General features: G+C 38.7%; 1 protein-coding gene across 1 annotated transcript; it reads right to left on the bottom strand.

The window, feature by feature from the left end:
- Positions 1-2,155: 2,155 nt before the first annotated feature.
- On the bottom strand, positions 2,156-11,792 carry LOC308099407 (uncharacterized protein; the record flags this gene model as incomplete). Its single annotated transcript, XM_080448147.1, has 7 exons — positions 2,156-3,394; positions 4,160-4,334; positions 4,992-5,056; positions 6,412-6,472; positions 7,796-7,954; positions 9,685-9,843; positions 11,560-11,792. 7 exons carry the CDS (start codon positions 11,790-11,792, stop codon positions 3,170-3,172), a joined length of 1,077 nt encoding a protein of 358 aa, XP_080304273.1. The 3' UTR covers positions 2,156-3,169.
- Between the last annotated feature and the right edge of the window lie 41 nt (positions 11,793-11,833).

The following is an 11,833-nucleotide window of genomic DNA, read 5'->3' as shown; positions in this document are numbered from 1 at the left end:
GGTCTCCATCTAGGGATAGGGGGGGGGTCTGTATGATCAGGTTCACTTACAATGTGGAGCCCTTCCTTCGATCTCTATTATTGATAGAAATTCACGAGCATCACATGACAAATCAACTCAAGCCAGCCCAGCATTGTCACCACACTGATATACCTTCCATGTACAAACTCTGCTCAGGATATCGCTGCTGTCGGGCAGAAACCTCATATCTCCATATTTCAACTTTGGATGTTTTTTTTTCATAAATGCATGCCCTAGTCTGTGGATTTTAGCAGATCTACAAGCAAGATCTACAAGGAAATAGCCGATATACAAGCTAATTTGTATTATTGCTAATTCCAATGAAAAGTATTAATAAGAGCTTGTGACTAAATAAAATCTCAAAACAATTTGCTGAGATTGTGTAACCTAATTCAACTGAGAATGCATTTGTCGTAACTGTTGTGCACGTGTTTATGATGAGTGCATTTCATCACGTGCATAATGGTCACTGCCAGTCTTTCGACTGTTATAGAAACTGAGCATGAAATGAAACTTATGGAGTTGTGAAGGATGGAATGCCACTTGCAGACATCCTGAAATTAACTTTAACTTTCACTTTGAGTTACGTAACGTTTATCAGACAGGAACAGTTCACGCCAATAGTTGTTTTCTTATATTTTCCATTGTAAATTAGTGACAAAATGTATTAGTGTAATTTGTGTCAGGTACCCTTTGAGAAGTAGCCTACTGTACATTCTTCCTATCTTGATCTCTCAGATGACACATGCTGACTCATGGCAGAGAGAGGCGGGAATTAAGACTTCAAGCTCAACATTAAAACAGGCTATGCCCTGCTACAGAATTAATATTCTTATTTTCTTTAACTTATATCGTTGTTTACTTATACAGCCACTTGTACACCATACTTGTTCATGTGTCCATCGATGTGTTCCTTCAGTCATTATAGCCTAAGGCACTGTGTTAAAACCTAGGTAAAAGCAATACTAAAAAGGTGTGTCTTAAGATTTATTTAAAAAATGTCCAATGATTCAGTGTGAATGACGCAGAGCCTCCGACAGGCTGTTCCAAAGGCTAGGACCATAACAGCTAAAGGCCGCTTCCCCATGCCTTTTTGAACCTTCACCTACTCTACTCTACAGTATGTTCTTTCAGTTTCGTCCTTTAGTCTGAGTGCAGTGGTTCCCAAACAGTGCAATGGTGTGTGCAATTGCATTTTTGACAACAACACATTTTTATTGCAATATATAGCCTTCAACAACAACAAAAAAAAACATACAGATTATAGGCTACTTTGTGCACACTAATTTCCCAATACAGAGGCAAATTCTATAACCTAAAAAGGTATTTTGACCACTTTCAACCACGCGTCCCTGGTTTGGGCATGTCATTGGCCAGTATATGTGAAGATTTAAAATAGTCTCAACACATTTTCCAACATAGCTAAAAATACCCAAACAGAGTATGGTGCTTTTCTTCTACAATTATTGTGGTGCTTGTTGAAATGTTATTGTGTTGCTTGGCTGTGCAGGGGTAAGAGGACTTTTCTGACTGTGGCCATTTGTATGTTATTGGTCCAAAAGGTGATTGCTATAGTCGGTCTCTACTCGGAATGGGTCCAACATAGATCCAAATAATTGAATGAATGAGTGAGTGAATGTGACTTGGCCTCCAGTGTTGTGTAATGATATAGTTTCACTAGAGGGCAGAACTGTAGGGGAATGAGCCATATTGCTAAAGAAAACAGCTATTACAGAATGTCGACACTGCTGTGTCTTACCTTATGGGCAGTGATGGAAGACATACTCAAATGTTTTACTTAAGTAAAAGTATCAATACCTTTTTGTAGAAGTAGTCTGTTACAAGTTCAAGTTCGGTATTCACAACTTACTTGAGTAAAAGTACGAAAGTATTGGCATCAACCTATAAAATACCAAAAGTAAAAGTACTCATTATGCAGAAGGTCCCATTTCACATGTTTTCGAATGTATAAAATGTATAGAAATCCTTTGAAAATAGCAGATCAGCTTGGCTTGTAGATCTGCTATTTTCAAAATGCTAAAGTATATAGGTCTGAAGTGGTTTTGTAATAATAAAATCTGTAGGATTGATTGATTGAATACTTTATCAGACAGAAATGCAAACAGCACGAGTACGCGGTCATCAAATCAAACTTTATTTATAACATTTAAACATTTAAACATTTAAAACAACAGAAGCTGACCACAGTGCTGTACAAGGTTGAGACAAACAAAGCATCAACAAGTGCCCATCGGCGCACAGACAAATATGTACATTGTTAAAACACTCTGAAAACCCCAATGAACTGGGCAGATCGGATGGGGAGAGGCAGGTTGTTCCAGGTCGTCATACACTTGGTCTAAAAAGACAACCCAAAAAAGTCCCGAGGACTTGTTTCCATTGAAGTTCTATGTATTCAATTCATCGATATAGCATAAAAATAACACCAAAATGCCATATCATCAACAAAATATGTATTTTTTTTAAAGGGGGAAGAAGGGGGTAAAAAGGGCGGTGGGGGTGGAGGCAGTGGGAGAAATGAGATTTACCTCCCCTTTGGCCTCCTGAAAGGTGGATTTTCAGGCCTGTTTTGAAGGAAGCCCGCAAACCAAATTTTTTAAGGGATGGTGTCAGGGCATTCCACACTGTGGTGGCAGGGCTGTAGAAAGATAATTTATCCATGTTTGTTCTATAAGTGGGTGTTACCAGATCGTTGTTGTCGCTCCCTCTAGTATTGTGGCTGAAGGCATTGAGGAAAAAGTCGCATTGACTATTTTGAAAGCCAATCCCATTTTAAGTTGCTTAACCCTGTTATGTCTTCTACCCTGAGCCATCCTAGGCTAGCAAAACGTGTTGGGTGGGTCGTGGGCCGAAGGCCGAGAAGTAGACAAATCAGTTTGTTTTGGGAGGTCTGAAGCTTAGTCTTTAGTAGTGCCACATTGGAGTTACTGTACTTTTGTTTTATCTACATTTTTATCCCACGATTTTGTAACCCATTTTTTCCAGGATTACGTTGTCAGGATTATGTTTTTGTGAGGGTACCTACCCTAGGGGACACGGGGAGAACATGCAAACTCCACACAGAAAGGCCCTTTCGCCACCCCACCTAGGGTATGGGCATTGATGACGCGGAGGAGAGAACACGCCCCTAGTGCCCAAAAGGTCCATAGATGGAATCGAAGCCTCCCAAGTGGGAATTGAACCAAGCATCTTCGTCATCATTCTCTTGGACATCATCATCGTCTCCCTCCTTATCGTCGTGGGAATTGAACCAAGCATCTTCGTCATCATTCTCTTGGACATCATCATCGTCTCCCTCCTTATCGTCGTCTTCATCGCCTCCCTGAGAGATCTTACGATATGCCACCATGTCCTAGACACACACACACACACACACACACACACACACACACACACACACACACACACACACACACACACACACACACACACACACACACACACACACCACACACACACACACACACACACACACACACACACACACACACACACACACACACACACACACACACACACACACACACACACACACACACACACACACACATAAATGGAATGTGCGTATCTACAGTATATATCGCCTCTGCTGAACTGATGATGACCACATCGTCTGGTCAAAATTTATGAATAGGCCTACTTTTAATTAACTACAAGCTCAGGTGTACTATTTCCCAGGCCACATTGACCTCGCTAATCCATCTAAATACATCAAATTCTCTAAGGAACTGTCTACTTGATTTAACATTAACTGACACTTAAAGCAACACTATGTAACTTTTTTTTAATGAATAAAATGCAATTTTATCCAATCCGTATGGTAGAGTATGGTAATACAATATAACTCAATTGGGGTGGTTGTTTTTTGTCTCCTTTCTCTTCTATTGAGACATTTAGATTGTGTCAAAGGTCATGTCTCATGTCAAAATTCAATTTATCCCCTGAGCAAGCAGGCAGGCTCTATTAGCTCAATGGTAAAAAAAAAATCAGCATTTGCTCAGGCAACCGGGTTCAAATACGGGGTAGAAGAGGAAAGTTACATAGTGCAGCTTTAACATTATGGTTCTGTATAAAAATGATGGAAGGAAGGATGGATCTATCTATCTATCATAAATACCGTGGCATATTTCTCTCGTAGTTCTTGGGCTTTCTTCACATATGGTTGTTTAACATTTTGGGACAGTTGTTTCCACATCTCTCCCAGTATCTTGGCACAGTCTACTAAAGATAGACCTGGCTGCTGCTCCTTCACAAAGGGACGACGCTCATTGCAGAACAAAATGAATTCAGACCTGCACACATTACACACACACAAAACATAACAAACACAAAACACACACAGACAGGTTAGTAAAACGTTACCAGTAGTTTGGGTGTGTTATACATGTATGATTACAGAGGCTGTTTGGGTGCGTTTGGAATGTTTGTATGACTTATGGAGATAGTTTGGGTGCGTTTGGTATGTGTGTGTGTGTGTGTGTGTGTGTGTGTGTGTGTGTGTGTGTGTGTGTGTGTGTGTGTGTGTGTGTGTGTGTGTGTGTGTGTGTGTGTGTGTGTGTGTGTGTGTGTGTGTGTGTGTGTGATTTATGGAAGTTGTTTGGGTCAGTCATCTTCTACTCTTATTATTACCACTATCATCAATCATCAGTCAATCATCAAGCAATCGATGGTTGCTCTGCTCCTTCAATAGACTAATTAGCTCGGAAGTAAATTCATTACAGTGAGGACACTATCTGAAAGGCTACTGTGTGTACTCTTATTATCTATTTTTGTCCTGCATTAGGTATGCCCTGTTGAGGGTGTTTATAGTATGTATATTTAGTTCATTATTGATGGCATTTCTTTTGATTGTGATGTATTTTAACCTGCTGTATCTACAGTACTATCCTTGCCCTGTAACTGTACAGTATCTTAAGCTGCTGTGCTAAAGATATGTGTGTTTGTCTTACAGAGGTCGTTTGGGTGCATTGGGATCTTTCTTTTTGCGTCCCCTCTTGTCAGTGGCAGACAGGCCCTGGAATAAAAAAACAATTGAATAAACAAACAAACAATAATACAACAACTATAAACCGATATCGATCACTCAGAACAATATTAACTCTTTGACTGCCAGAGTATTTTCATAAAGTACTCCCCCCCAGTGCCAGCGATTTTTGTGTTTTTTTGTTTTGTTATTTTGTTATTTAATTTTCATATAGTAAGTCTAGCTGCGGTTTTGAACACATACGATGGTTCCACCAGCAGAGAGCAGCAAATAGACACTTTCATCAGCTCGCTGACTCGCTGCCCCCCCCACCCCAACAGAGTCAAACAGTCAAATACGTCAAACCGGATGTGACGTGTTCTCAGATTCTCCGATCGGCCAAATTTACGATGTGATACACGACGGCGATGACTGTTCGTCACCCAGACTATAGATTATAGAAGTGGACCTCTCCGTTCGTTTTTTATACCGTGTGAAAAACCGTGTGTTTCCCTATTCTGGCCGAAAATGACAGAGGGAAAAAAAATGAAAACCGGAAACGGAATCTGCGTCATGAAACCGGATGCAGGTGTGGGTGAAGTAAGTGGAACTCGAAACCTAGAATGAAAAATAATCAGAATAGCGCGATCAGAGATTAAACAATGAACGCGCGTCTAACGCGTCTAACGCGTCGACGGCCAACTGGACAAACTAACAATTGACGCGTTATCGAGTCAACCGCAGTCAAAGAGTTAAGATGCTATGATAATGGTTGTCTTACACGTGTGTACACACACACACTGAATAGTGAAAATATCATATTTGATTGATCACAATTATTTTTTACAAAATGGTAAATATGTCTATACAGGGTTCGACCGATACATTGTCTGCCGATTAATAGGGCCAACGTTTGCATCAATATTTATATGGGGCACGTCCATGTCTGCCCTTGCCAGTGTCAAGAGGATACTCAGTTCTAGTCAAATTCTACACTCTACTGGCTATTTTATGAATAGCCACTAGAGGGTAGAATCTGACTAAAATTGGCCCTCATGCGAAGGCTATTCAGAAAAGAGCCTTATTCTTCAATTACTCACTCCCTCTGCTTGGAGACCCTGGGAATAAGTTTGTTCACAGCCTCAGAGAACCGGCATGGCTGTGAACAAAAGGTTACTGCCCACCAGGGGTGTTGTGAGCTTGTTCGCCCCCAGAATAAGGATGCAGAGTTCATGTTGTTAAAGGTGGTGTAAGTGATATTCTTTTTGTTAAAATAAGTGTTAGCAATCATTGCTAGTGTGTTTATCCAGTAACAGGGGTCTCCCTAGCCCTTTAGTAAACAGAAAATATATTTTCTGTTTACTAAACTAGTCTATGCTCATTCACCACACTTCTACTACTATTACCTTAGGGTGCAGCTTTTTATGTGGCTCTCTGGGGCCCTCTGGAGCAGTTTTCAAATCCATTCTGAAAAACAAAAACATAAAAAAATATCTATAATAAAAATGCTGGTATGCATTAAAGATCATGTTTAAAGGAGAGTTCCAGTCATTTTAGGTGTTTGCTTTGATGTGTCGCTAATCACTCACCAACAGGGCAGTTGACTTTTTTCATAGAAGCCCCTGTTGTCCATTGTGGAGAGCCCTTCCACTGGCATAATGGAGTAATGCGGATAAACAAAAATCGCCTATCTTAGCAGCTCCAAAGTTCGTTTTTTTCCCACTAATCCTCATTATGCAGTGTACTGACACTCAAACATGCACTGAATGTCCCTTACAGTATAAGCTATTTATAAGGTATATATTTTACCACTATAGACTATAATGTGTTTAGCATGAATATTATGTTTAGCAAAATGTCATGATTCCCAAATCATACCCCATCAACCAAGACCGTTAATAATGGGAAATTATATTATTGAGCATTGGAACAAAACATTTATTACATTTTTTTCCATAATGATTTCACATAGGCCTACTACATTCACATATAGAATCTCAGTTTATCAGTTTTTAGAACATCTTATGGGGACAGAGCATAGAGTTAAAATCTAATATAATAATAAAATATAATATAAGGGACAGAGCCTCGTGTTGTCTCGTCCATCAGACTGCAGATGGACTGAGATGGACCCTTCAGATATCTTCCCAAATCTCGCGAGAATGTGTTGCTGGGATAGAGAAAAGTCGATAACAAAGTTGATTTTCTCCTAATTTGTGTCACAAAAAAAAGCCATTTTAGTATAAAAATCGTGCATATTTTGTGTCTTGTGACGATCGGGTCCAATATTTAGTTCAGTGACCATAGAGCTAAAGAATGGTTCAGAAGCTGTGTTCACGTTCACTCTTCCATTGGAATCAATAGACTCCAACTTGCTTCCTGTCTCCTAAAAAGGTGTCCACCTACGTCACGCAGAAACGGGAAGTAAACCGGAGAATGCGACTCTTGCTATTTTCCTCTTGGGGTTAACCACATGGTTTTTCCTGGTCGGATTTCCCACGAGAAACACATTGAGGGGAGAAGACAACCACGAGAAGACAACCACGCCTACTTAGGAGACCATTTGGAGTTTTTGTGTACTACTTCGCCTCTAGTGGCTCCAATGGAGAATGTGTATCTTCCTATATTAACAATCTTTGGTTAACCCTTCATTGAATGGAAGTGTGCTTCAGCGAAAGGTTAACATTCTGACAGATATAATCCATTAGCTATACACTGGTTGTACACACTATTAAACAGAGGTACACTTGAGGATAAGAGTGGAGTAAAAAGTACTATTAGGATGTTTACTTCTTTTTGGAGTTCGCCTTCCTTGGTTTTGCTTCCTTGGCCTGGGCTTCCTTCTTTGCTGGGGCTTTGTTGGTAGATGTGGGCTTCTTTGGGGCTTCCTTGGTCGCTGTCTCCAATGCTGGTTTCTTTTCCACAGATTTATCAACATTAATGACATTTCTGAAAAACCAAAACATAAAAAATATCTATAATAAAAATGCTGATATGCATTAAAGATCATGTTTAAGTTGATGAAACCTCGTCTACTTAACTTCAACTATAGGTAAATACAGGTAATATATAGGTAAAATGAAACAATGAAACCACACAAAACATAACTAAACTACTACAAATATTTTGGGTCGGGGTTACTTCTAGGGGTGTGAATCACCCACTTCACACAATACCATATTGATTCTTCAGATAATGATTTTATATTTATTTATATCATACATTTTGCTACAATGATAACATCTTTATTTCGATTCAGGGGCCTATAAAATTGATATGAGATGATATAATTTATCACTGAATGTTATTACTAGAGCTACATTAATGATTGTCTAGCAAATTAAATCATGTAATTAGTACAATAAAGAGCCTTCACTTAGCTAGCAATGTTAGACATTGTCAACTTGGTTATAGTGTTCTGATTTGCCATTACAGACACTATCTGGACTGGGGATTTCTAGGCGGGGTGGAGAGGGTCTTGACAGTACAGTGGAGAGAGTCAGGAAACAGGGAGGGAGTCAGTGAGTGACATGCAGCACACGGTCTACAAGGCCCAGGAGTTGAACTGGGGACTCTCTGTCAGGCATCAAAGCCTATGTGGTATATGTGCCTTAACCACTCAGCTATTGGACGCTCCATCTGGACATTACTTCTGGATCAATAAAGTCTGAAATCTATAATTCACTGCATAGCACAAATGAATTGAATTGAATGTTTTGTTCAATTAATAAAAAGTATATTTTGCATGCCGATTAGAACTCTCTACCTTCACATTGACGGGTAATTGCTATTATTTTGCGTCACTTGACCTTGGATCTCATCAGGGACCACCCACTTTTTGACTCTGGCACCGGAAGATAATTTCCTATGAGTTTACTCCATAGACAAATGTTTCAGAAAATCTTTATTATAATATAAGAGTTTAAACCTAGAATCAAGCCAACCAGCAACGCGATGAATCATGACAATTAAACATTTGATTCATGAAAAGAATTGTAAAACGCAAAGGTTCAAGACTGTATTTTAAAAGTGAAGGAACTACTCTTCCCATAAACGCATTGCACATGCATGTACAATGGTGTCAACGAAACAATCGTTTAGCTTGCTTCTTCTTAATTTTAACCGTTTATTATTATTATAGTGTTTATATTGCGCTGTAAAATATTGTAGTTGTAGTAGTTGACTTTTAGTGATTTTAAACAACGATGTACAAACATGTCATCGCGTACGGCTATGGGATCTGGTAACACAAGCTCCATCAATCAGAGACATTGCTTCTACACTTTTGTGGATTGTGGATAGTGAACTATTTCTCCATGATATTGTGAATAAAACATAAAACATTTTATTTTTACAGGAGCATATAACATTGTTTTACAAGGGCCTCGTATTTAGCATGCTTTTATTTGAATATAGACCAACTTGTGAACCATTTAATTATTATGTTGTTTTATAGTTTGCTACCTTATACAACAATTAGGACATCAATGTGTTTCTCGTGGGAAATCCTAACAGGAAAAACCATGTGGTTAACCCTTCATTGAATGGAAGTGTGCTTCAGCGAAAGGTTAACATTCTGATAGATATAATCCATTAGCTATACACTGGTTGTACACACTATTAAACAGAGGTACACCTGAGGATAAGAGTGGAGTAAAAAGTACTATTAGGATGTTTACTTCTTTTTGGAGATCGCCTCCCTCGGTTTCACTTCCTTGGGCTGGGCTTCCTTCTTTGCTGGGGCTTTGTTGGTAGATGTGGGCTTCTTTGGGGCTTCCTTGGTCGCTGTCTCCAATGCTGGTTTCTTTTCCACAGATTTATCAACATTAATGACATTTCTGAAAAACCAAAACATAAAAAATATCTATAATAAAAATGCGGATATGCATTAAAGATCATGTTTAAGTTGATGAAACCTCATCTACTTAACTTCAACTATAGGTAAATACAGGTAATATATAGGTAAAATGAAACAATTAAACCACACAAAACATAACTAAACTACTACAAATATTTTGGGTCGGGGTTACTTCTAGGGGTGTGAATCACCCACTTCATATTGATTCTTCAGATAATGATTTTATATTTATTCATATAATACATTTTGCTACAATGATAACATCTTTATTTTGATTCAGGGGCCTATAAAATTGATATGAGATGATATCATTTATCACTGAATGTTATTACTAGAGCTACATTAATGATTGTCTAGCAAATTAAATCACTGTCATGTAATTAGTACAATAAAGAGCCTTTCACTTAGCTAGCAATGTTAGACATTGTCAACTTGGTTATAGTGTTCTGATTTGCCATTACAGACACTATCTGGACTGGGGATTTTTAGGCGGGGTGGAGAGGGTCTTGACAGTACAGTGGAGAGAGTCAGGAAACAGGGAGAGAGTCAGTGAGTGACATGCAGCACACGGTCTACAAGGCCCAGGAGTTGAACTGGGGACTCTCTGTCAGGCATCAAAGCCTATGTGGTATATGTGCCTTAACCACTCAGCTATTGGACGCTCCATCTGGACATTACTTCTGGATCAATAAAGTCTGAAATCTATAATTCACTGCATAGCACAAATGAATTGAATTGAATGTTTTGTTCAATTAATAAAAAGTATATTTTGCATGTGGATGCTGATTAGAACTCTCTACCTTCACATTGACGGGTAATTGCTATTATTTTGCGTCACTTGACCTTGGATCTCATCAGGGACCACCCACTTTTTGACTGTGGCACCGGAAGATAATTTCCCATGAGTTTACTCCATAGACAAATGTTTCAGAAAATCTTTATTATAATATAAGAGTTTAAACCTAGAATCAAGCCAACCAGCAACGCGATGAATAATGACAATTAAACATTTGATTCATGAAAAGAATTGTAAAACGCAAAGGTTCAAGACTGTATTTTAAAAGTGAAGGAACTACTCTTCCCATAAATGCATTGCACATGCATGTACAATGGTGTCAACCAAACAATCGTTTAGCTTGCTTCTTCTTAATTTTAACCGTTTATTATTATTATAGTGTTTATATTGCACTGTAAAATATTGTAGTTGTAGTAGTTGACTTTTAGTGATTTTCAACAATGATGTACAATCGTGTCTTCGCATATGGCTATGGGATCACACAAGCTCTACCAATCAGAGACATAGCTTCTACACTTTAGGATTGTGGATAGTGAACTATTTCTCCATGATATTGTGAATAAAAAATAAATTTACAGGAGCATATAACATTGTTTTACAAGGGCCTCGTGTTTAGCATGCTTTTATTTGAATATGGACCAACTTGTGAACCATTTAATTATTATGTTGTTTTATAGTTTGCTACCTTATACAACAATTAGGACATCAATGTGTTTCTCATGGGAAATCCTTACAGGAAAAACCATGTGGTTAACCCTTCATTGAATGGAAGTGTGCTTCAGCGAAAGGTTAACATTCTGACAGATATAATCAATTATCTATACACTGGTTGTACACACTATTAAACAGAGGTACAATTGAGGATGAAAGTGGAGTAAAAAGTACTATTAGGACGTTTACTTCTTTTTGGAGATCGCCTCCCTCGGTTTCACTTCCTTGGGCTGGGCTTCCTTCTTTGCTGGGGCTTTGCTGGTAGATGTGGGCTTCTTTGGGGCTTCCTTGGTCGCTGTCTTGGGGTTCTTGACAACAGCTTTCTTCAATGCTGGTTTCTTTGCTGCTGGTTCCTTTGCCACAAAGTTATGAACATTAGTGACATAAACAGACCTACAACAGCCACAAAATACAGCAACCATATTTAAAAAATCTGCTGTTGATTATTGTGTTTGTCATTCTA

This window comes from Gymnoscopelus braueri (genome assembly GCF_963280865.1).
Source record: "Gymnoscopelus braueri genome assembly, chromosome: 13".
Lineage (NCBI taxonomy): Eukaryota > Metazoa > Chordata > Actinopteri > Myctophiformes > Myctophidae > Gymnoscopelus > Gymnoscopelus braueri.
Note: the sequence above shows the minus strand (reverse complement) of the source record. Positions and strands in the feature narration are given on the sequence as shown.